Source organism: Cynocephalus volans, chromosome 7 (assembly GCF_027409185.1).
Source record: "Cynocephalus volans isolate mCynVol1 chromosome 7, mCynVol1.pri, whole genome shotgun sequence".
Lineage (NCBI taxonomy): Eukaryota > Metazoa > Chordata > Mammalia > Dermoptera > Cynocephalidae > Cynocephalus > Cynocephalus volans.
In genome coordinates this window covers 79,796,260-79,823,009 of record NC_084466.1, presented here as the reverse complement: position 1 = coordinate 79,823,009, position 26,750 = coordinate 79,796,260, and the positions used below count along the sequence as shown (strand labels likewise).

At 33.7% G+C, this 26,750-nt stretch overlaps 1 protein-coding gene and 1 pseudogene across 4 annotated transcripts in view; one reads left to right on the top strand and one right to left on the bottom strand.

The window, feature by feature from the left end:
- KATNAL1 (katanin catalytic subunit A1 like 1) overlaps positions 1-26,750 on the bottom strand; it is an 86,286-nt gene that overhangs the window by 53,050 nt on the left and 6,486 nt on the right. For 3 of the 4 annotated variants that reach the window (XM_063102168.1, XM_063102167.1, XM_063102169.1), the window contains exons 2-3: positions 16,197-16,372; positions 13,404-13,564 (exon numbers count right to left, since the gene is read on the bottom strand). In XM_063102168.1, coding sequence (XP_062958238.1) covers positions 13,404-13,564; positions 16,197-16,358 — 323 coding nt within the window. In that variant the 5' untranslated portion in view covers positions 16,359-16,372. Of the gene's footprint in view, positions 1-13,403; positions 13,565-16,196; positions 16,373-17,128; positions 17,198-26,750 lie in introns of those variants that run through there. The other variant, XM_063102170.1, reaches the window with a different exon arrangement.
- LOC134382849 (U6 spliceosomal RNA) lies at positions 15,284-15,376 on the top strand (annotated as a pseudogene).

The following is a 26,750-nucleotide window of genomic DNA, read 5'->3' as shown; positions in this document are numbered from 1 at the left end:
ACTTTCTTGCATTAAATCATTTAATTCTCACAATAACCTGTGAGGTAATTGTCAAATTGATCCCCATTTTATAGAGGAGGAAAATGAGGAAGAGGTTGAATGATTTGTCCTCACAGACACCACGTGGCAGAGCTAGGATGACAACCTCATAGCCTGGTTAATGATCAAGCTCTGGGCAAAGGACAACATTCCTAGAACGTGAGCTCCTGAGGGGCAAGGACCTTCCTCTACTCATCTTTGCAGCTGTAGTGCCAGCACATAATGGGTGCTGAATATGTTGAGCTGAACTGAATACAGAAAGAGCAGAGGGCTGAGGACCAGGGGACAACAAGAGGAGTAGATAAGAGAAAGAGGCCACAGTCAGAAAAAAGCAAAAGAGGAGGAAAAGCAGAACAGTGTAATGTCACAGAGACCCTAAGAAAGAAGAGAGTTCCAAAGAAGATGGTAAACATTATCAAATCTTACAAAGGTTAAAAAGAATAAGCCCTGAGAAAAGGCATTTCATTATTAAATTAAGAAGTCAGCAATATCTTTAAGATTTCATTGCCAATGCTGCAATGAGTGAGATCCAGGATTTCTGGTAAGTAAGGAAGAAAGGGCAGGGAAAGGCAACAGATGCACACATACATTACAGTACTGCAGTCTGCCAAACAAAGAGAAATGACAGTGCTAAACTGCAGCAAGGCAAAAATTTTTTTTAATAAAAATGTAAAAGTAATGCGTTATGACTTCTTTCTGACTTACCACTATCTTGTTCTTGCTCCTTAATTTATCTCTAATTAATTACAATTTCTATCTTTAAGGTAACTTTTCTGAAACATTAAAAAAAAAAAAAGAGCTATCAAGTTTTTAGGCACTTATTGTAATAAATATCTAGAATTTCAAAACAGAAATTTCAAATGGGTGACTACTGAGTTGTATAAAATAGGACAAATGCTCCCTAGAGAAAACTTACATAGAAGAAACAATAAAATAAAATAAATAAAAATAAAACAAAAAGGCCAAATGGAATGTCCTCCTACCCTTAGAACACTTTAGATCAGAATTTAGACCAAAAAACACCACACCTGCTCCCTCTATCTTTGCTTTAAGTTTTGCTTGCTTTTTTTTTCCTCACTGAAATGGTCACAAAAGAACTTCCACAAGCTCTCACCTCTGTATCTTCCCACCTCTCCGCACCCACAGCTTTAACCACCTGCCATCTCACCGTGACTGAGCCAGCTGTCCACACACTCCCTGCACATCTGCATCAGATCCCATCTCCTCTTTCTACTCAAGGACATTGCTCCACCAGTCACCACACATCAATGTTCCCCTTTCTACCGCAGCATTCCCATCAGCATACAGACATCCTGCTATTCCTTTCCTCTCTAAAGCAACAGACCTTGACCCCTTGTCTTCCCCAACTACCAATTTCTCTGCTCCCCTTTTCAGCAAGACTCATAGAAAGAATTATATACACTCATCTTACATTCCTCTCTTCCCATTCTCTAAACCCACTCCATCATTCTCTACCATTCCATCAAAACTGTACATCAAGGCCACCGGTGAGCTCATGCTGCTAAATACAATCCAACTCTCAATCCCTAACCTACTTGACTTATGTGCAGCATTTGATAAACTAACTTAGCATCTTTAAACTTCAGTTTCTTCTTCTAAAATATAGGGGTGATAGTAATAGTACCTATTTTAGAGGGTGGTTGTGAAAATTAAATAAGAAATAAACCATGTAAAGAGTTTATTAGCAAAGTACCTGGTTCACAGGTAAGAACCAAATAAATGTCAGTTATTATTATGGTTAATCGGCCCTGCTACCTACATTCTAATCACACTCTAAAAATAGAGTCCATCACATGTACCAGAAACAGAATTTTGGAACATAATATTACTCCAGAATGTTAAGAAAATGAATATAATCTCAACCTGCCCATACTTTTAGGCAAATAACCTATTCCATCATATAAAGAATGACCTTAAAATTTCTTTCCTGGTCTTAGTTGTTTGATGATTCCTAAAAAACTACCACTAATCCCTTTCTCTCTCAAAGTCTGTTTCTCATATTTAATTCCTATTCAAAAGTATGTTGTAGACATTTAATTATGTGCTCTAGTGTTTCTCTCATCCTCTATATCTCATTAATTACCAAATCCAGTCCCTTCTACCTCAGTAATGGCTCTCACACCCAACTACAAGACCATATGCTTAAAAGGGCAGGGACCATGTATGTTTCTATATCTCACCATATGTGGGACAGAACTTGGCACACATCATATCACAGGTGCCAGCATCCTAGCTCAAGCTTTCCAGGATGCTTGGATTATTTTCTTTTATTGGTTTCTTAAGGCCAAGATCTGTGAGGTTTTTTATTACTGCTATACTTCCCACAGGGCTGAAGATAATTTCTAGCATATGATGAATGTTCATAAAATATGTGTTGGGTAGATCAATGACACAGTGCTTTTCTTCCTAAGACTTCAAAGCAATCTTACAAAGCAATCTCATTACAATATACATTTTACAGAGGGAAAAATGAGACACAGAGAAGTGAATCTGGTAAATCAGTCAATTAGCAGTAGAACTGATACAAAAATTTATTCTCCAACCTTCTAATCCCAAGAAAGTAACTGAGCCAGAGCCTGGCTGAAATACCTGGATGGATGAGATGGTAGTTTACTTTCAGTACCTGACTTTGGTCATAACTGACTTTGGTCATCTGTTTCACCATAAACTGGGATTTAAAATGCTACCAGTTACTTCATCTATTTGGGTATCCAAACAAACACAAGGCAACAACTTTAATAGCAAGTCAATAAGAATTTCCTCTTTGCTGAAATTCTACAGAATAGCACTAATTTGATAAAAATCAATCTTCCTATCTGTATGTACACAGAAACACATTTCCCTCAGTTCTTGATGAAATAACATTAGAAGGTCTATTAGAGATTTAGTTTACCTATGGAGAACAAGCCAAATGATTGATTTCAGACTTATATACCCTATTCTTACTGCCACCTCTCCCAAAAGATGTAATTTAAAAAGACCTGTCACTTGGGAATGTAAATTGGTATAACTATTACGGAGAATAGTATGGAGGTTCCTCAAAAAGTTAAAAATAAAACTACCTTATAATTCAGCGACCCCACTCCTGAGAATATACCCAAAGGAAATAAAATCAATATGTCAAAGAGATATATGCACTTCCACATTCATTTCAGCATTTCAGCTATCAACAATAGCCAAGATACGGAAATAACCTAAACTTCAGTCAACAGATGAATGTATAAAGAACATGTGGTGTGGATACATACAATGGAATATTATTCAGCCTTAAAAAAAAAAAGAAAAGAAATCTTGCCATTTGCAAAATATGGGTGAACCTGGCGGATATTATGCTAAGTAAAATAAGCCATATGCAGAAAGACAAATACTACATGTTCTCACTTATATGTGGAATCTAAAATAGTCAAACTCAGAAACAGAGTAGAATGGTGGTTACCAGGGACTGAAGAGACAGGGAAATGGGTGCTGTTGGCGAAGGGGTACAAAGTTTTAGTTATGCAAGATGAATAAGTTCTGGAGATTAATGTACAGTAAGATGACTACAGTTAATATTGTACTGTATACTTGAAATTTGCCAAGAGGGTAGGTTGTCAATGTCCTCACCAGAAAAAGTAAAATAAAAGAAAAAAATTGTAAACTATGTGAACTTAATACGGTAAATTAGCTTGCAAAGAATATTTCAAAATGTATATCAAATCAAGTTGTACACCTCAAATATACACAATGTTTTTTTTTAGTTGTACATATTTGTGGGGTACAGTGCATTGTTTCAATACATGCATATATTATACAATGATTCACTTAGCATAGATAGCATATCCGTCCCTGAAACATTTCCATTCAAGATCTTCTTTTCTAGCTATTTAGAAATATATAATATTATTAGCTCTAGTCAGCCTTGAACACCAGGACTTATTCTTCCTATCTACCTGTTAATCCACCTCTTTCCCTCCACCCAGCCCTACTCTTCTCTTCTTAGCCTCTGGTAAACATTGTTCTGCTCTCTACTTCAATGAGAACTACTTTTTTATTTTGGATTCCTCATATGAGTGAGTTGCAGGCATTACATTACCTGACTTCAAAATATACTATAAAGCTACAGTAACCAAAACAGCATGGGACTGGCACAAAAACAGATAAATAGTCCAACTGGAACAGAGACCCAGAAATAAATCCATGCATTTACAGCCAAGTGATTTTCGACAAAGGTGACAAGAATATACATTAGAAAAAGGACAGCCTCTTCAATAATAGTGTGGAGAAAATTGGATAGCCACATGCAGAAGATTAAAACTAGACCCCTCTCACCATACACAAAAATCAACTCAAAATAAATCAAAAGACTTAAATTTAAGGCCCAAAACTATGAAACGACCAAAAGAAAACATAAGGGAAATGCTACATAAAATTGGAGTGGGCAACACTTTTTCAACAAGACTTCAAAGGCACAGGCAACAGAAGCAAAAATAGATGATTGGGATTACATCAAACCAAAAAGCTTCTGCACAACAAAGAAAATAATCAACAAGCAAAGAGACAACCTGCAGAATGGCAGAAAGTGTTTGCAAACTATGTATCTGATGAGGGGCTAATATCCAGAATACATAAGGAACTCAACAGCAGATATATACAATTTTTAATTGTCAACTATACCTCATTGAACCTGGGGGGAAAAAGACCTATCTATTTACAAACGTCTTCAAAAAGTTCATGGAAAGATTTGCATTATCTTTTAATTCCATCTTTCCAGAAACTTTCTGAAGTACTCTCATATTTTTAAAGTTGGATAAAGAATAGTTTGTTGAACATGTGCTATGTCAAATACTGCTCCAATACAGAAAATCTTAATTTTATAGCTTCAGGTCTCACTGGGAGAGACCACTTTATTAAAGAAAATGTACTTAATAAACCTACATGTAAAATATTATGAAATCATTTAACTAATACAAAAAACCCTTTAACTTAGGACACTAAGAGTAATCCAGAGGCTTTATCTCTTTGCAGTATAATTCTAATACTGCCACTACCTCTCATCATGATCCTACTTTTGTAGCTCAATTTCCTCACATTTAAAGGCAATGAATCTAATTTATTTTAAAAGACTGTTTTGAGTTATCCATGCAGATGCTGGTGATTTAAAACATGATCATGATTAAACTCAACAGATGCATGACATAGAAGGAATAATTTCAAACAATATGGCAAAACCACTAGTGGAATACTACAGTATACAGGTTACCATGGTATGCAGCAATAGAGATGGAGAAGTTTTGTGTTAAAAGTCTATGAAGTGAAAAGAATAGAACCACAAACAGGGCTACCAAACGGGACTAATGCCAAACACATCAGATGCATCCCTAAAATGCTTTGTAAAAAACAAGGTAAAGTAAATTACATTTTCATATTGGCTTAAATCATAATTTTAGTGTGGTACTCCCATAGAAAAAATTTTAAAACACCAATATTTATTTCATTAAGCATTTTCAGTTTCTTTATTCTCCTACCACACTAATAAGAATTTAACAAACAGATATTATTAGGATATATAGTTGTATATTAAAATACAACCATACATATACCACTGAGTATGTGTGCAAAAGTAATACAGCAGAATGAATAAAATAAAACTACTGAAATTGAGGCGATCTGGATTCAAACCCTGGTTCCACCACTTTCCTGTTCAGATGACTTTGGAAAAATAAACTCTATAAGCTTCAATTTCCTCAGCTGTAAATGGGGTTCATGATAATAAATCAGCAACTATAATACGGGTATACAATAACAGTACCTACTTTATGAGATCACTGAAGGTTTAATTAAGACAATGCTTGTAAAACATATAGGAAGTGACTAATAATTATTAGCTATCATCCTTTCCCTGAAAATGATTACCAACTTCATGAGACTTGGACATTTAAAAAGCCATATCCTCACTGCAGTTATTCAAAATGTTTCAGAAAACTAAGGATTTACATAGAATTTGCAGGGAAAAAATAAATGAAGAATTTTAGGAGTAAGCCTACCATTTGCTAATTCTGTTATTCTCTTGTTTTTTATCTGAAAGAACACTGTAGTACCTTATTTCAGAGTTGACCATTTATTTTAATTACATATCACATACCAGTTACTGTCTCAGACATTAAATACTCTTGTTTAATTCCATGAGGTAGAGATTCCCATTTTACAGATAGTGAAACTAATGTTTAGAGATGTTAAATAACCTGCTCAAGCTCATAAAGCAAGTAGGCATCAGAAGGAGAAGTCACATTCAAATCTCATCGACTCAAATCAAGTGTCTTTCCATTAAGCCAAGAATATCCAAGGACTATATTCACTATTTACTAACGCTAGGTGAAAATTTTCTTATGTCTGTTTTACATAGCCAGGAGAAGAAACAAAGTTTGTAAAGGGAGAAAAATACTATACAACTAACTCTAACCTCCCACAACTTTTAACCTTAAACTTACAATCTTAATATTTACTTATTTTATCAGCCTTTGCACACATTCTGTGCCACGAACCAGTGTGAAGTTTACTTCATTAACATCTGCCTTATATACGTCACTATAACATTATTAATTGATGACCTATTGTTTTGCTTATATAAAGACTTTATTCATGAAACTTAAAACTACTAATCCCATACTATTACTCAAGGCATTAAACATAATTCCTTCTCGAGGAGAATCTCCTAGAGTTGTTGCATATATCCTTATTGTTGTTAATATATGTGAGAATGGGATCATTTCTTTTTTTTTTCTCCTGGGCAATATACAGCCTTGGATTTGCTTCTATTAAGGATTTCTGATCCACAGAGGAAAAAAAACTACACACGCAATGGCTAAACACAAGGGAAACTCTACCTTAAAATTTAGTATGGAGAAAGGAGGTTTACAGAAATACATTCAGGTCTATTCATTTTTTACATTCATTAAGGAAAAGGATTAAAGAACAAGTATAAAAATAAACCATCTCTGTTACAGGCAGTTAAGGAAGGACAAAGAAAAGGAAATAATAACTGGCCTAGTGTTTCTCTAGTTAGAAGAAGTTTTCAGGTTAATATTCATCAATGATAAAATGCCATCCACAATTTTTTATTCAGTTTGAGCCATAAATATTAGGGTTATTATCTGTGGATACCGCTTTTTGAAATGAATCACGGTGCTCTAGCAATTCAGAACATATATTTAAAGTTATTGTAAGCTTTTAGCTTTAAGCTAGAAGTTTATTTCAGGATTAATGATTTTCAGAAAAAAACAAGGTATTTCATTATACACGCACACACAGAAAAATTTCAGGTTCTGATAGATCAAAATGCCATTATTTCTTTTTTTCAGTATTGGCTTTGAAACTTCCATAATAACAATCCTAGGGATCTTGAAACACTCTCTTTTGCATGATAAGGGTTACCTTAATCCAAAACACATGAAGATGTTTACATCAGCAGCAAAAACTACATTGTTGTAGACCTTAAAAAGGTATCTAGTGTTTTTACATTAGGAATTAAAAAAATATCTGTAACTCAGTGGAAAAAATCCTGAAGGAATAAATTAGACACTTTTGCAGTTCTTTAAATGTTTTCATAAAACCTCAAGAGATCAATAAGTTAAACAGATGATCACAGCTACTGACCAAATGAAAACTTATTTTCTATGGTGCAATACTCCGGCCACAATACCACTTCGAATAAAGTGGACAGAACTCAGGCCAGTCCCCACCACCCAGAGAGGCCAGGTCCACACACCCCAAACTAGCTGCACTGGAACAGGCAGGTACCATGCCACAGGACCTCCAGCCCAGGCCAGTCCCCGCTGCCCAGAACTGGCGATCTCTTCAGGGTCCAGGCCAGACATCAGGGTGGAAAGAGTGGACCGTGATACCCCCAGCCACCATGACCAAACATCAAAGGAAAGATACCAGAAATATGAAAAATCAAGAAAGTACAACACAACCAAAGGAAAATAATAACTCTCAACATCTAAATCCTATAGAACAGGAAGTCCTTGAAATGACTGACAAGGTATTTCAAGCAACAATTCTAAGGAAACTAAATGAGATACAAGAAAACTCAGTTAGACAACACAATGAAATGAGAAAAAGTATACAGGACCTGAAAGAAGAAATGTACAAAGAAATCAATGCCCTGAAAAAGAATATAGCAGAGCTTGTGGAGCTGACGGATTCATTCAGTGAAATAAAAAACACAACAGAGAGTTTAACCAGCAGGCTAAAACAAGCAGAAGAGAGAATTTCTGACCTTGAAGATGGGCTGTTCAAAATAACACAAGTGGACAAAGAAAAAAGAATTTAAAAAATTTTTAAAAATCTAAGAGAGATAACAGACAACTTTAACCACTCAAATACCTGAATCATGGGTATTCCAGAAGGGGAGGAAAAAGGAAATGGCATTGAAAACATATTCTACAAAATAATAGCAGAAAACTTCCCAGGTATAGGCAAAGACACAGATCTTCACATTCAGGAGGCTCAAAGATCCCCAAACATATTCAACCCAAAAAGGTCCTCTCCAAGACATGTTATATTCAAACTGGCAAAACTCAAAGACAAAGAGAGAATTTTAAAAGAGAGAAGCGTCAAGTTACCTATAAGGGAGTCCCAATCAGACTAACATCAGACTTTTCATCAGAAACCCTAAAAGCCTGAAAAGAATGGGATGATATAGTCAAAATACTAAAAGACAAAAATTGCCAGCCAAGAATACTTTACCCAGCAAGGCTATCCTTCCAAAATGAAGGACAAAGAGTATATTTCTCAGACAAACAAAAACTGCAGGAGTTCACTACCACACGACCAGCCTTACAAAAAACTATCAAGGGAGTACTGAGTTTGGTACCTGAAACACAACCATCAATGCCATGAATACTCAAGAAAGAACAAAACCCATCAGTAAAATAAAAATGCTAACAATAAGGAGAAAAAATAGTTTATCTACCACCCCAAGAAACCAACAAACACAGAAGACAAACAGAAAATCAGAAAGAAAGCAACAAAAGATATTTAGGACATCCAAACAAAAATCAATAAAATGCTAGGAGTAAATCAACACCTTTCAATAATAACTGTAAATGTAAAAGGATTAAATCCCCCAACTCAAAAGACACAGACTGACTGGATTAAAAAGATGGCCCCAACAACATGCTGCTTTTAAGAGACTCACCTCACCTGTAAAGAGACAAATAGACTAAGAGTGAAAGGATGGAAAAAGATATACCATGCAAATAGAAATGAAAAATGAGCTGGAGTAGCTATTCTTGTATCAGGTAAAATAGACTTTAAAATAAAAACCATAAAAAGAGATAAAGAAGGACACTATATAATGATAAAAGGATCTATCCATCAAGAAGACGTAACAATCATAAATATATACACACCCAATATCGGAGCAGCCAGATTTATAAAGCAAACACTATTAGACCTAAAGAATGAAATAGACACTAATACCATAATAGCAGGGGACCTGAACACCCCACTCTCAACATTGGACAGATCATCTAGGCAAAAAAATCAATAAAATCTGAACAGAAAAATAACAATAAAAGAGATTGAAGCTGTTATCAGAAGTCTCCCAACAAAGAACAGCACAGGACTGGATGGGTTCACTGGAGAATTCTACCAAACCTTCAAAGAAGAATTGATATCAATTCTCTACAAACTATTCCAAAAGACTAAAACAGAGGCCATTCTCCCAAACACATTCTATGAGGAAAACAAACATCGCCCTGATATCAAAACCAGATAAAGATACAACAAGAAAAGAACTACAGGCCAATATCCTTGATGAATATAGATGAAAAAGTCCTCAATAAAATGCTAGCTAACAGAATACAGCAACACATACACAAAATTATACACCATGATCAAGGGGGATTCATCCCAGAGATGCAAGTTTGGTTCAACATATGCAAATCAATAAACGTGATATATCACATCAATAAAATCAAAGACAAAAACCATATGATCATCTCTATAGATGCTGGAAAAGCATTTGACAAAATTCAACATTTGTTCATGACAAAGACTCTCTATAAGTTAGGTATAGACAGAAAGTACCTCAAAACAATTAAAGCCATATATGATAAGCCCACTGCCAATATCATCCCGAAAAGCTTTCAGCTTTTCCCTTAAGAACAGGAACTAGACAAGGATGCCCATTCTCACCACTCTTATTCAACATAGTGTTGGAAGTACCAGCCAGAGCAATCAGGGAAGAGAAGGAAATAAAGGGCATCCAAATTGGAAAAGGTGAAGTCAAACTGTCCCTGTTTGCAGATGATATGATCCTATACATGGAAGAGACTAAAGCCTCTACAAAAAAACTCTTAGGGTTGATAAATGATTTTAGCAAAGTTGCAGGATACAAAATTGACACACAAAAATCAGTAGCATTTCTACACTCCAACAGTGAACATGCAGAAAAAGAAATCAAGAAAGTTGGCCCATTTACAATAGCCACCAAAAATATAAAACAGTTAGGAATAAAGTTAACCAAGGATATGAAAAATCTCTACAATGAGAACTACAAACCACTGTTGAGAGAAATTAAAGAGGACACAAGAAGATGGAATGATATTCCATGCTCGTGGATTAACACTGGTGAAAATGTCCATACTACCCAAAGTTATCTATAGATTCAATGCAATCCCCATCAAAATCCCAATAACATTTTTCTCAGAAATGGAAAAAACCATCCTGACATTTATATGGAATAACAAAATAGCATGAATAGCCAAAACAATCCTGAGCAAAAAAAAATAAATTTGGGATATAACACTACCTGACTTTAAACTATACTACAAAGCTATAACCAAAACAGCATAGCACTGGCATAAAAACAGACACACAGATCAATGGAATACAATAGAGAATCCTGAAATCAACCCATACACCTACAGCCATCTGATCTTTGACAAAGCCTTCAAGTCTGCACACTGGGGAAGAGACTGCCTCTTCAGCAAATGGTGCTGGGAAAACTGTATATTCATATGTAGGAGAATGAAACTAGAACCGTACCTCTCACCATCTACCAAAATCAACTCAAAATAGATTAAAGAATTAAATATACATCCTGAAACAATAAAACTCCTAAAAGAAAACATAGAAGAAACACTCCAGGAAGTAGGATTGGCTACAGAATTCATAAATATGATCCCCAAAACACAGGCAACCAAAGGAAAAATAAACAAATGGGATTATATCAATCTAAATAGCTTCTGCACAGAAAAAGAAACAACAGAGTGAAAAGACAACCAACAGAGTGGGAGAAAATATGTGCAAAATACACATCTGACAAAGGATTAATATCCAGATTATACAAGGAACTCAAACAACTTTACAGCAAAAAAACAAGTAACCCAATTAAAAGATGGGCAAAGGGGCTGAACAGGCATTTCTCAAAGGAAGATATACAAATGGCCAACAGACACATGAAAAAATGCTCAACATCACTCAGCATTCGGGAAATGCAAATCAAAATCACTCTGGGAGACTATCTCACTCCAGTTAGGATGGCTCATATCCAAAAGACTGAGAATGACAAATGCTGGTGGGGCTGCAGAGAAAAAGGAACCCTCCTACACTTGGTGGGACTGCAAAATGGTGCAGTCTTTACAGAAAATGGTATGGAGGTTCCTCAAACAATTATAGATAGATCTACCATATGACCCAGCTATTCCACTGCCGGGAATATACCCAGAGGAATGGAAATCATCATGTTCAAGGGATACCTGTACTCCCATATTTACTGCAGCACTATTTACAATAGCGAAGGGATGGACCAGCCCGAATGTCCATTGTCAGATGAGTGGATAAGGAAAATGTGTTATATCTACACAATGGAATACTGCTCTCCTATAAAAAAGAATGAAATACTACCATTCGCAGCAACATGGAGGAACTTAGAGAAAATTATATTAAGTGAAACAAGTCAGGCACAGAAAGAGAAATACCACATGTTCTCACTTATCTGTGGGAGCTAAAAATAAATAAATAAACAAATAAACAGTGGGGGGAAGAAGACACAACAATCACAACAATTCCTCTAACTTGTTATGACAACTGAACATATATGATGTTGATGGAGGAGAGTGGGGAGAGGAAGGAAGGAAAGAGGAACTGGTAAAGGGACACGAAAATCAACCACACTGTATATTGATAAGTTAAAATAAAACAAATAAGATAGTCTTAAATGTGAAAAAAAAATTCCAACAAGATCCTCATTTTACTTTGAGCTGTTCCACAAAACAACTTTCTATGACAAACTAAATTTGGAAAACTCATGTAACAAACATAGCTTCACCTTAGAGATACTTAATCATATTAACATATTAAAAAGCCTTGTGAAACCCAGAAAAAAAAATAATAAAGTGGACAGAAAGCCCTAAAAACTCAGATCCTGATCAAGCCTAATTTAAAAGTAAGGGTCTCTCAGCCTCAATTTCCTCACTTGTGAGTTTAAGGAGTTACTCATTCCACGTTGGTTGAATGTCTACTATGTGCCAAACACTGTGTTAGTAATGGAAGTTTGTTATTTTGTTACATGGTCCTTACCCTTGAAAAGCTCCTAATCTTGTGAAGAGACAAATAAATACAACATGACAATTGCTATGAACATATTGCTATGCCTACACACATCCAAAAAGGCTGCAGAGAGGACAATCAGTTGAACCGAGACTTGAAGAATGAATATGAGTTGCTTAGTTGGAAATGGAGATTAAGGGTATTTCTTGAAGAAAGAATAGACCATGTACAAACAAGACAAGAAAGGGCAGAAAAAAGAGGTTTAACGTAGATGATGCATAGGCTGGGTGTCAGAGAAAACTGGTAGGAGATTAACTTAGAGCCTTAAATGTCACACGAAGGAATGTGACCTCTAAGCAATGATAAGTCACTTAAACATTATTGGAAAAGTTTTATCTACACTAAGATTCTGGAAATTGGCTGTAGTCCCAACCAAATGATTCCAATTTCTCTAGCATTTCATTTGAAATTATTAGAGTCTCTTCAAGCAAAAAAGCAAAAGTAGCCAAGTTCTGATGCTGATATTATGAAACCTAAAAGACCTCTCTTCACTAATAAATTTTAGGACTATCAGTAGACTTCTATTGTTATTATTACAGTAGTAAAGCATTCTAAAAGCAAGATATATGATAAGTGATTTACTTCTGCTCTTACTTAAATACAAACTATGCAAAACCAGAGAGGTGTTAAAATCATAAACAGATATTAAATTTACATGCTCCCAAAAATGCTTTGTTCAAATAAAGCTTTACTCTGAATATCAATTAATTAGAAGTACCTAAAGAGATATTTAAACTCTCATTTACCTGTGTTCTGCAGGAACAGGTGGCGGCCAAACAGCAGGATCTCTAAATGGTTCATCTTGACAAGACACAGGGAAATCTGGGGGCCTGTCGATTTTAAAACTTTCTAAAGTGCTGACAATACTTTTTACTTGTTCATATTCTTCCAATAATTCCTGCCGAACCTTAAAAGAAAATAGCCTTTATGCTATAAACTGTTTAATGATTTTATTATAAGTTGTAAATAATAAATTGCTACAGAATGAAATAATAAATTTTCAACATCATTGAAAGTATTCAAAATGAATCACTAAAGCATAACCAAAAACACAAAGCTTTTAAAGTAACAGAAAGAGAAAGGCAGAGATTGGTTTGAAAAAAGACATGATCAGTATACCTTTTCATAAGGTAAGCAGTTATATATCTCTCATAACGGAACGTTGTTTCTACCAAAGAAAGTGATGATCATTAATACAATTTAAAAGAAGCAACTAAGTCGGTAACAAGTTAACAATTACCAGAAATCTATAATGTTATGCTAAATCTTTGTAATATATCTGTAAATAAATTCCAAAAAATTGTCTGCCAAAATTTTTACAAACACTTCCTGTCCCCAATATCACTAAATATGAAATGCCTGTCATGAATGTCTGAAAGCCTGAAGCAGTCTAATACTATGAATTACACACTTCCAATTTTTATTTAAATTCTCCACCAAAATCTGAATTTTTCTGACCTCGTTTAAATTTTCAAGTCCTGGGTAAAGTTTACTTTGAGTCCAAAGGCAAGATTTTTCCTATATTTAAAAAATTTAATCTACACAATGGAATACTACTCAGCTATAAAAACGAATGAAATACTGCCATTTGCAACAACATGGATGGACCTTGAGAGAATTATATTAAGTGAAACAAGTCAGGCACAGAAAGAGAAATACCACATGTTCTCACTTATTGGAGGGAGCTAAACATTAATATATAAATTCACACACACACATACACACACACACACACACAAATCGGGGGGGGAGGGAAGAAGATATAACAACCACAATTATTTGAAGTTGATACAACAAGCAAACAGAAAGGACATTGTTGGGGGGGAGGGGGGAGGGAGAAGGGAGGGAGGTTTTGGTGATGGGGAGCATTAATCAGCTACAATGTATATCGACAAAATAAAATTTAAAAAAAAAAAAAAATTTAACTGAGCGCCTACTATGTGGAAATTCCTAAGTTTTCAAATTCTGAACCCAAACTAATCTTCAAAAGCAAACAGATGAAGATTAAAAATTACATTTATAAATTCATCTTGGAAATTCTAATATTTTTTAACCAGCACATCTCACTTTAAAGCAAAGCATAAGAAACTTTCCCTTATCTTTATCTTGAATAACATAATAAAAGGAACATATGAAGGAGTTACAGAACCAAAGAAACATCTAGGTAAAATTCAAATGCTAATATATGCAATTATTCATACATAATATGCTATACCAGGAGAAATAAAATTTCAGAACCCAACGGAAAGAAACACAGTAGAAGTATCTAAATAGAAATGATTACTATTTAACATACCATTAAGAAAGAATATGTCAAAAATATTCCCATGATAGATTAATAAACCACCCTGCATGTGGCTAGCACTAAGAATATAAGAAAACAACTAAAAATTTCAGCCTGAGTTAGAGCAGGTATGCTGTTTTCACTTAACATAATTTGGTAACACTTAAGCTGGAAAATAAACTAAATTTACCCTCAAAACTTAGTAAAATATCAATTTCTTATGAGTGGAAAAATTAGAAGAAACACTTGAAAGGCATTAGTACATAAAATAAAAATGACAAAGAAATGTTTGACTTTGTACTTAATTTTAAAAGAATTTTAAGTTTTAACAATAAGTGGGACGTGCTCTCTTTGGTAGCACATACACTAAAATTGGAATAGTAAGAGAAGATTAGCATGGATGACACACAAACTCATGAAGTGTTTCATATATTTTCACTTAAAATTTTCTAAAAAGTACAGTATCTTGTTTTAGTTTATAACAGGCAAAAAATACAAACAATTAATAAACCCTTATAAAACAAAAGACAATTTTATTTAACTTAAAGACAGATGGTTTTATTTAATTATTTTCTTAAAGAAAAACATTGCTTATAAGTACTATTTGTAAAAAAAAATTTTTTTTAAGTTACAATGAATTTGGAATTGGGGCACTGAAACAAGAATTATGTTAAAAGATACTGATCAATTAAAACATTAAATTAAAATTAATAAAAAATGGAGTAAGGAAATAATTCAAGTTTTTGTACTATTACATAATCAAGTTGTATAGTCAAAAGACAACAAACATTCGTGTTATTTATTAGATTACTGACTCATTTGTATTTGTAAGGAGTTTTTCAAAAGATGAGGAAAATTTCTTAAAGGAAAGTTTTATGAAATGGGTTAAAATTACATGTAAATATAAAAGGGGAAAGGGCAAGTAAAACCTTAGTTCAAAACTTTGTAGATACACAAATTTTAAATGTAATTTATAAATTACATTTTAGGTAACCGAACACAAAAATTTTTTTAAAAATTAAAAGTACATTCAATTACAATATAATATCTTCAAAATATACCTCATGGAGTATATGATCAAAAATACAAAAAACTAACTAGTCAAGACATAATAAAATTATTCAGAGTACATTTTAAATATATTTTAGTATTCAAATAACTATTTACAAAATCTCAAAGTAATTTTCTAATTCTAATTTCTCAAGTATAATAGACGACTGATGCCCTCATATACAATATGTCAATGTGATCTCACCTGTTGCCATTTGCCTTTGATAGCCGGGTCTCTGACTGACTGGCAATGTCTCTGAATCTGCTGTATCACCCCCTGGTAGTACACCATTGATGAGTCATAATTTCCAAGAAGTGCATATTCTCTTCCTTTCTTTGCATTGTCACAAATCTCAGCCAAATTCATTTTCTTTTAGAGACCTAATACATAAAATATAATGACTTTTTTTTAAAGTTTTCAGCACCAACTTTAAAACATTTTTTATTATTCTTTAAAATATCTGCTTAAAAGTACCTTAAAACTCAAAATAATTATCTTTCATTCTTTGAGGTTATCTGAATGCATCTTATAATACTGAACAAATTTTCGAATTTCGTAAATACAAAAGAGATCACAAGAAAACACCATGGAGATAGTAGGGAGAGAAGTTATACAGCTCTAAACTACTGATTTATTTACAGGTACATAAATTGGACATTAGTTTTCCTTGCTCATTTGTAATTACCAGAAGCTGCAATAATTGTAAAGATGACCTTGCTGTGTTTTATTCAACTTACTCTTGACAAAATAGAAATATATGAATACCATAAAAATATAAATATGTTATATTTTCTAGGGACATCAGTTAAAACTGCAGAAATTACTTCTCACTAACTTTTTGGCTCCAAGAATAAAAAGTCATACTTAAGGAACACATTTTAAAGGAACAGTCTAGAGCTGTCCATTCATCATTTAATTTAACATTTAATTTAAATTTAAATTAAATTTAAACATTGAATTGCTCCATACAACTTAACTCTAAACAAAAACCTGTGAATTAAACTATCTGAACCTATTTTGCTTTTCAACCTCTAACCTTTTATGATCCTGTCATTCTCCATAGCTTTCCAGCTGTGCAAAAAACTATCATTAATCTTTCCCTTTCTATAAGATGCCAGGAAGAATACCCTCCGAACCTCTGGTTTCCACCAAAGTCCTCCAGCCCAGTAATTCTGGCTTTTCTTCCAGATCTTCCAAAAGTCTCCTAGAATCATCCAAGGCTTCTTTCCTCCCAAAACTAGAAAGAATATGAAATACTAAGATACAGAAGAAAGATATGCTGGAAAAGAGTCCAAATTGCCCTACTCTGACTTCCTGGAACAGTAAACCAATGAATACGCTTAGTGGAGAAATCAAAATACTTTTCTCTGCCTTTCTGAGGGAATTAAATTTTGGTTTGGGTAACGTGACTCTTCCTGACTCTGAATTTCTTATCTGTTCTTAAGGGGCTCAAAAATTCTTCCTCAAAATTAACGATAACTAAATGTAGGCATTTCAACTGACTGCAGTACATTCTTGAAACAAAGGCTGTTCCCTTTATGTGGCTTGACATATTATTTGCCCCTTATTCCAATATAGGTTCCTTGAAGGCAGCATTATGTTACTTGAGACTCACTCTGCAGCAAATAGTAAGCTAATTTTACACAATAAGAAATTTCAGTGTTCAGTAGATCTATTCACAAAGTACAGGATAACCATGCAAAGCCTCTTCTTCAAATCTGGAACATTAACACAAAACAACATGGTCTTATTACAGTGATTAAGCTGCAATTAATTAATCCAGCAGAAACAAAGCTACTCCATAAAGTATTTTCTTTAGGTTGCTGTGAGACAAAAGCATTAATTCTGCTAGTAAATGCAGGTACACAACTATGCAGGATAAAAATATCTTGATGTAAAGTAGGGGTTGGCAAACTTTTTTCTGTAAAGGGCCACACAGTAAATAGTTTAGGCTGTGAGGGCTAAAAAGCAAACTGGAAGACATTACATAGGTACTAATATAATGAGACATTTTCCATAATTTTTACTGATGAAATTCAAAATATTATAGTAATTGTTGTAACAGAGTACAATTTTCTGTAAGCCAGGTCCACTAATGAGAAGAGTGGACAACTTTTCACTTAGTTGGGATTCAGAGTTAGTGTTCCCTATCATCAAAATCAATTACAAATGTTGACATGTTATTAATGCAAATTAGACATGTTATTGAAATATTTAGTAAGATTTCACATATATCATCTTAGCAAATGTCTTTTTCAAAAAGTATCAGTTAAGTACAGCCATGTCCTGATATCAAGCCACAAGCATATGATTTCAATTCAGCATTTTCATTGTTTGGAAGGTACTTAAAGAATTTCTTCTTCTCTTAGTATTTGCCCTTTAGCATGTCATTACATTGCAGATTAGTAACTTCCAATAAGAATTTAGGTGGAAGTGCAGAGTTAAATGGATTCTGTAACACAGAAATTTCCTTTGCACTTGCATCAAAGTCTGAAAAACACTGCTGAAACTGTACTTTGAGCTCAGAAAATATACCTTCTGCGACTCAGGGTGGGAATAGAGATCTCTCTTCTTTGTTTTAATTTTTGACAGCATAGAAAGCTCTTATAAAAGAGCTTGATATTACTTGTGATTCAAACAGCATTAGCTGGCATCGAAATAACTTTACTGCAGTATTAGTTTTTAAATAAACAGTATTTTGCCTTCTAATTCTTGAAATTCATTTGTAATGAATCTCAGGTTGAATTCATTAACAAACATTATCAAGTCTGCAGGAAAAACTGATTTCTAAAGCCATTCAGTGTTCTAAATAATAGTGGTTGAGAGCAGTTCCTCTTATTCATAAAAATTTCGATTTCAGCCCTAAGCTCAAAAGTTTGCAATAAAACCTTACCACTACACTAAGCCATCAAAGTGCTGTGTGATATGGAGCAAGTGAGGATATTCAGCTTCTATTTCTGATGATATTTCATGAAGCTGACAATGGCTAAGTTCACAAGGGCAAATGTTGACACTGCTGGTTCCAAATAGCATAATGAATTCAAATATTTTCTGCAAAATACCTGCTAAGACATAAAACAGGAATAACCATAGGCTTTAAACATCTTACATTTTCACAGCATTATATATCTGTCCACCTGAGCTTTTTTTCTGTTCTACACAAAATTTTACCACTATCAGTTATAATACATCTTAGTAGATTCCCTCTCAGATTGTATGGAATTAGTGTTTTCTTAACTTTTTGAAAATACTCATCTGTAGTTGTTCCACACACACTATTCATTAGGACTAATTCTTCAATAACTTCAAACTTAGCATTGTCTTCTCAAATAAATGACAACTGAGCAGTATTGGTAACATCTGTCAATTCATCAAGAGCCAAAGAAAACCACTCAAAATCATATGACATGTTTTTTAATTGATTATTGTTGTCTTCACCTCTTTAGACAACAGTTCTTGCCAAAAAGATACTAGCCTTAAGCAAGTTTATTTTCTCTGAACACAATTCTGTGCTTGCTGTGATCAAACAAAATTTAATTAACTTGCCATCAGCAAATGATTTCTTTGCTTGGCTAACAAATGAGCCACTCAGAAATTTATTTTGGGTGCAGCCTCATTTTCTTTTTCTTTTCTTTCCTTTTTTTTTTTTTCCTGACCAGTAAGGGGATCGCAACCCTCAGCATAGTGTGGTCTGCACCACGCTCAGCCAGTGAGCGCACTGGCCATCTCTATATAGGATCCGAACCCACAGCCTTGGCACTACCAGCGCCGCACTCTCCCGAGTGAGCCACAGGGCCAGCCCTCTCATTTTCATTTTTTAATTTTGTGAAGACATTCTACTGGAATAAGATACTCCTTTTTAAGTTTTCTAATTTTTTTGACTATTACTTTCCTGTGAGTTGTGAGTACTGTGATGAGTGCTTAGTCTGATACTATCAGTGTATACTGTATTTCTTTAGCACAGCTATAGTGTCACTGCATAATAAACACAATGTTTTGTCACCTAACTAAATAATCCATGCTCCATTGTGCTTTAAAAGTATAACATTTCAAGCCTATTTTTTTAATCTTTTCTAATCCAATGATGTATATGCATTGATTATAAATAAACTATGACGGTACAATGATATACATAGCTCTTAAAACACTGATTACAGTGCACCAAGCAGCAGGGTAAAGGAATGAGAATACCATATATTCTCTGTCACAACTAAACAGCCACAGACAATATGTAGACAACTAAGTGTGGTTGTGCTGCAATAAAACTTTATTTATGGACACCAAGATCTGAATTTTATTTAATTTCTAACGTGCCATAAAACAGTAATTGTCTTTGATTTTTTTCAACCATTTAAAAATGCAAAAAACCATTCCTAGTTCATAGGCCATTCATGAACAGGCAGTGGGCTAGATTTAGCTCCTGGATTATAGTTTGCTTACTCCTACTTTCAGCTTCTATCTTAAGAACCTGAGATTCTTAAGCAAATTAAGCCCAAAAGCAGCAGAAAGAAGGACATAAAGAGAAGAAATCAACAAAATAGTAAACAGAAAAACAATAAAAAATTTCAATGTAGCCAAAAGCAGGTTCTTTGGAAAGATCAATAAAATAAACCTCTAGTAAGGCTGACCAGGAAAGGAAGAGAAAAAAACACTAATTACCAAAATCAGAAATGGAGGGCTATCACTACAAACCTTAGAGATATGAAAAGGCAAAAGAGGGCTTAATGAAATGAATAAATTCATGACAGTCACAACATACCAAAGCTTACTCAAGAAAAAATAGAGTAGTTAATCTGAGGTCCTACATTAATCAATGAAATTAAGATGTAATTTAAAACCTTCCCACAAAACAAGCAAGCAAACAAAAAACCACAAAACTATTCCAGACCCAAATGGTTGCACTAGTAAATTCTGCCAAGTATTTAAGGAAGAAATAAAACCAATTCTAAACAAACTCTCCCAGAAAATAGAAGCGGTGGAAACACTTCCAACTCATATTTTAAGGCCAGCAATACCCTGATACCCAAACCAGAAAGAGACATTATAAGAAAATTACATACCAATATCCCTCATGAACACAGATAAAAAAATCTTTAAATTTTAGCTAATCGAATCCAGTAATACATAAAAAGGATAACGCATTATGACCCAGTTGAGTTTAGCCCAAGAATTCGATATGGTTTATATTTTAAAAACAATATAATTTTAAGAGAACAGAAATGAAACATCATATAATCATCTCAATAGATGTAGAAAAAGCAATGGATGTAGAAAATTCAACACAATTCATGATAAGAACATTTAACAAACTAAGAATAAAAGAATTCCCTCAACGTAGTAAAGGGCATCTATAAAAATACCTACAACTAGCATCATATTTATTATAAAAGACTGAATGCTCTCCCCCAAAGAACAAGACTGGGATATGTGTTCTTACCCCTTCTATTCAACATTAGAACTAGAGATTCTGACAAGTGCAACAAGTCAATACAAAAATAAAAGACACACAAACTGTAAAAGACGAAGTAAAATTGCTTTTATTCACAGACAACATGATCATCAATAGAGAAAATTCTAGGGAATCTGCAAATAGCTCTAAAACTAATAAATGAGTTGTGTAAGGTTGCAAGGATACAAGGTTAATATACAAAAAAATCAATAGGTCAATATACAGAAATCGATTATACTCATATTCCCACATACTAACAACAAATAATTGGAAACTAAAATCAAAAAACTGAAATCATTCAAAAATATTAAATACTCAGGGATAAATTTAACAAAATGTCAATTCTCTTGCAAGTGAGTCAGTGCAATCCCAATCAAAATCCTAGCTGCCCTTTTTGTAAAAATTGACAAGCTGATTCCAAAATTTGTATGGGAATACAAAGGACAGAATAGACGGTTCTGAACAAGAAGAGTAAAGTAGGAGGACTTATACTATCTGATTTCAAAATTTACTATAAAGTTACAGTAATCAAGACAGTGTGGGATTGACATAAACACATAGACCAATAGACAAATTAAACAGTCCAGGAATATATCCGTACTTCCATAAGCAATTAATTTTTGACAAAGGTGCCAAAGCAATTTAATGAGGGAAGGACAGTTTTTTGTAACAAAAGGATGCTGAAACAACTGGATGTCCATGTGCAAAAAAAAAAAAAAAAAAACTCTGAACCTCAACCCTTACTTTACACGTCAGAAGAAAAATTAACTCAAAATGGATTACTGACCCAAACCTAAGAGTTAAAACTATAAAGTTTCCAGACCCAAGTTCTATACAGGAAACTATATTTCTTTATAGGGAACTATAAAGTTTCTAACCCAAGATAATTTTTTGTACCAGTTCTCCAATTCCCACAGGGCAATTCGAAAAGGGCCAGGCAACATCCGCATATGCAGTAGGCTAAATTACAGGAAAGGAACACTAAACTAAGCTTACTGAATCTGAGTCTATTATACTGAACAGTATATACAACTATCCTTTGTTCCAAAGGGAGGTACTAAATCTTCCAAGGCTGTAAGCAAACCCAGCCTTTGCTATGAAGGAAGACACTATATCTGTCTACCCTCCAAGGCTGTTCAACTTGGTACTGCCCTTCATCCTGGGGAGCCCCTTTGCCTCATCTATGTTGTACTTTTTTCATCTATCACATATCTTTCTTTTTCTTGGTTTACTCCCTTATCTTAATGGAGCACATTTTCCATAGAAGGGAGGTAACATTTTGGGGACTGTGCATGTCTGAAAACATCTTTAGTCTACCCTCATACCTCAGTGATAGTTTGGCTACTGAATCCTAGTTTGGAAGTAGCTTTTCTTGAGAATTTTGAAGTCATTAACTCTATCGCCTTTTAGGTTTCAACATTAGGTTGAAAAGACTGAAGTCATTCAAATTCCTGATCCTTTATATATCACCTGTTTTTCCCCTTTTCTGGAAATTTGTAAGATCTTCCCTGACATGAGTTTAAAATTTTTGATATGTGCTTTAAAAAGGGTCTATCTGGGGGGCTTTTGATGTAGAAATTAATGTCTTTCAATTTTGGGAAGTTCTCTGAATTATTTCATTGATAACTTATTACCATTTTTTCTGTTCTCTCCTTCTGAAACAACTTTTACTCAGATATTAGACTTCCTAGGCTGATCCTCTAATTTTCTTATCCTTTTTATTTTCCATTTCTTTGTCCTTCTGCTCTACTTTCTTGGAAATATTCTCAACTTTATATTCTAATCCTTCTCGAAAACTGTTTTTCCTTCTTTATTTTTTATTGAGGTATATAACTTACATAAAGTACACAAGTCTTAAGCGTACAGCTCAATGAGTTTTTATATTGGGTACATACAAAAGTACTTCAAAAAGTTTGTGAAAAAATAGAATTAAAAGATAATACCAACTTTTTTGAAGGATCCTCATACATTGTATAAACCCCAGTAATGCCTACATAAAGATACAGAACACTTCCATCTCCCCAGAAGGACCCTTCACATCCTCCCATAGCATTTCTCCTCTAGAGTAATCATTATTCTGATTTCTGTCATCATTGATGAGTTTTGTCTTTTTTTTTAAATCAGCATTACTGAAATGTAATTTTCACACAATTAAACTCACTAATTTTAAGTGTGTAAGTTGATAAGTTTTCAAGAATGTATAAATTGCATAACCACCACCACAATCAAGATAAAGAACATTTCCATCATCCCAGAAAACTCCCTTCTGCCACTTTTGCAGTCAATCCCCAAACCTCACCATGCATTCCGACTGTTCACTTATCACTACAGTTCTGTCTATTCTAGAATGTTACATAAATAGAATAATATAGTATTTACAATGGTGTCAGATTTGTTTCATTTAGAATAATGCTTTTGCAATTCAACCGTGTCTTTGCACATATTGGTAATTGGTTGCTTTTTATTGCTGAGTAGTATCCTGTTACATGGATATACTAAAATTTGTCTATTCACTCATCAGTTCTCCCTAAGGCACTTTGCAGAAACAAACACAGAGAAGCACAAGATATATCTCTGACCCAGGTCTCACAGTATTTCCATGGAGGTTACATCTAAAATTACAAGATAACAAAGAAAACATCATAAGAGAGAGTCAAATAGCACAACATATAGCCAAATTAATGCCCTACCTAAAGCACTTGATAATCCATTAGCTATATACTATAAAATAAGAATATTTAAAAACATAGGGTAAGATATTAAAAAATGAATAAGCATATTTGAAAAATAATCAGAAAAGAACTCCTAACATTAAAATATATAGTCACTAAAATGAAAATCTCAGTGGACTGGGGAAGGAGATTAGACACAGATGAAAGGAGAATCAATAAACCAGAAGACAGAGCTATAGAAATTGTACAGAATACAGCAAATAAAGATAGAATCAGTAAATAAGGTTAAGAAATGCAGAGAGTAGAAAAGGTCCATCATATGCCTATCATGAATTCCAGAAGGAGAATAGGGGAGAGAGGTAATATTCAAGCACATAATGGCTGAGAATTTTCCAAAATTAATAGAAGACAATAATCGTCAGTTTCAAAACAAATGAAAGATAAGCTCACACCTACAGACAATGTAGTAAGAATGAAGAACATTAGAGCAATAGAGAGAAATGACAGATTATATACAAAGGAAAAATAATTGTATTAATAGCTAACTTTTCAAGAGGAACACTGGAAGCCTGGAGACAGCAGAATAATATCTTCCAAGTGGTAAAGTGGGGTGAGAGTGGGAGGCTGCCAACCTAGAATTGTATACCAAACTAAACTACTCAAGTTTATGTTTTATGAAGGCAACACAAACAGACAGAAAAACCTGTGTATAAATCCAGGCACCACAAATTTTTAGTTGTGACCTCCGGCAAACCACATAATTTCTCTAGGTCTCAGTTCTTTACCTATAAAACAGGGAAAATAGTATTTATCATCACAAAGTTATTTTGACAATCAAATGTAATACACATGTTAGCACCATTCCTGGCCTATATAATAAGCACTGAATCAAAGTAAGGTGTTAGTTTTACTCCATGCTCAACATTAACACAGAAGATTGAAGCAATTAATTTTTCCTCATACATAAGAAATCAACTGATACAGTTTTCACTATAAATTCCTAGAAGCTACACTATAACTTTAATTACTTTTATCATAATCTTGAAACAGTTTTTTCAAAATCTCCTTTAACATAAATTAAAAGAGTTTCCAGGATTTTTAAAAGGTCAGGTTAAATCTAAAGACAGGAAATATTTTAACAACGTCTAATATATGACAATACATCTCTTACTTTGAGTTTAACATGTATTCAAAAATGAATTCAGCATCTTGCAATATTTACTGCTGATCTAATGCAATAAAGTTGTCCTATTCAGAATGATCCAAGTAATATCCTCAAGGAGAGTTCTATGCTCAGACTGAGAAGAGCCCAGTTCAAGTTCATGCTCAGACCAAGAAGAAATACTGCCTGATTTGGTCCCAGATAACTATTATGTGTCACTCTTTCCTGACTCAAATCTAAACATAACACATAAAGCCATGGTTCCAACCTACCTCCTCAGCTATATCTTCAACCATTCCCTTCTCTCCTTTAAATCTACCATCCCACACAAAATGCACATGCGCGCACATACACAGCTTTCTCTCCCAACACACCTGAATTTTTATCTCATAGCAAGACTAAGGCATATAATTGTGAAAATTAAAAGCTAGCTTGTATCCAGAACCCAATATTGCCTGGATGTCACTAATAATTTTTTTAATAAAATCATAATATTTATAATTCTTTTGTCTCCACGGAAATGGTTTTAAATAGGAAAAAAAATTTTTTTCACACTAACTTTATGCGAGTGATGTCTACTTAATTCACTTATACCTACAATACATATGGGATAAGAAAAAAAAGTTCTGCTTTAAACTATTTTCATTCTCACACGTCCATTTTTCTCTAATATTGTTCCTTTCCTTCTATGAGTTGTAAATTCCTAAAAGCAGATGCTCATTTTAGAAACACTGAAGCAGCCTTAACTTTAGTAATGTGAACTAAATAAACACTAGTTAGAACAGTGGTAGCAAACCAACCAATCAAGTTTGATTTTCATCATTTTGTACCACACTGAATTCTAGCAATATGTCTAGGTTTTATATATTTTCTAAAAAATTGTTTCTTCAAATCATCAAAGTCCAGTTTATTTCATGCAATGACTGCTATAAATACAAGCAATTAAGAAAATACTTAACTACAACTTCTCAAATTAACGCATCTTAAAATATGTTTTAATAGCAATAAATTAATTATATGTGAGTACTCATCACCAAAAGTTAACTTTAAAATTACAGTATCTCCCATCTCTTGATGTTGAGTAATAATCTCAAGTACTGTAGCTTGCCACAAATAATAGAGAACATAACTTAATCACAAACCCAGAGATAACAGAAGAATGTCTGCAGCAATGAAGCCTTCTCATTTATTTCCTTACATGAGCTCATTTCTCAAATATTTTAGAATATAACTGCCCATAAAACATAAAAGAATCTAGATATAAGGTTCTAAGAAAAATGTTTCTCAGAAGTAATCATTACAATAATTTCTTCCCATGTACTGAATTCTACTGACATCTTTAAGACATTACAAAAGATAGAAAATGTGTATCATCTGCCACTTTCTCTCAAGATTGCAGCTTAACCATAAATTTTATCTTAAGTGCATAAATACTCTTTCAGTACGAAAATAATAGTAACAACATTTAATGAGTG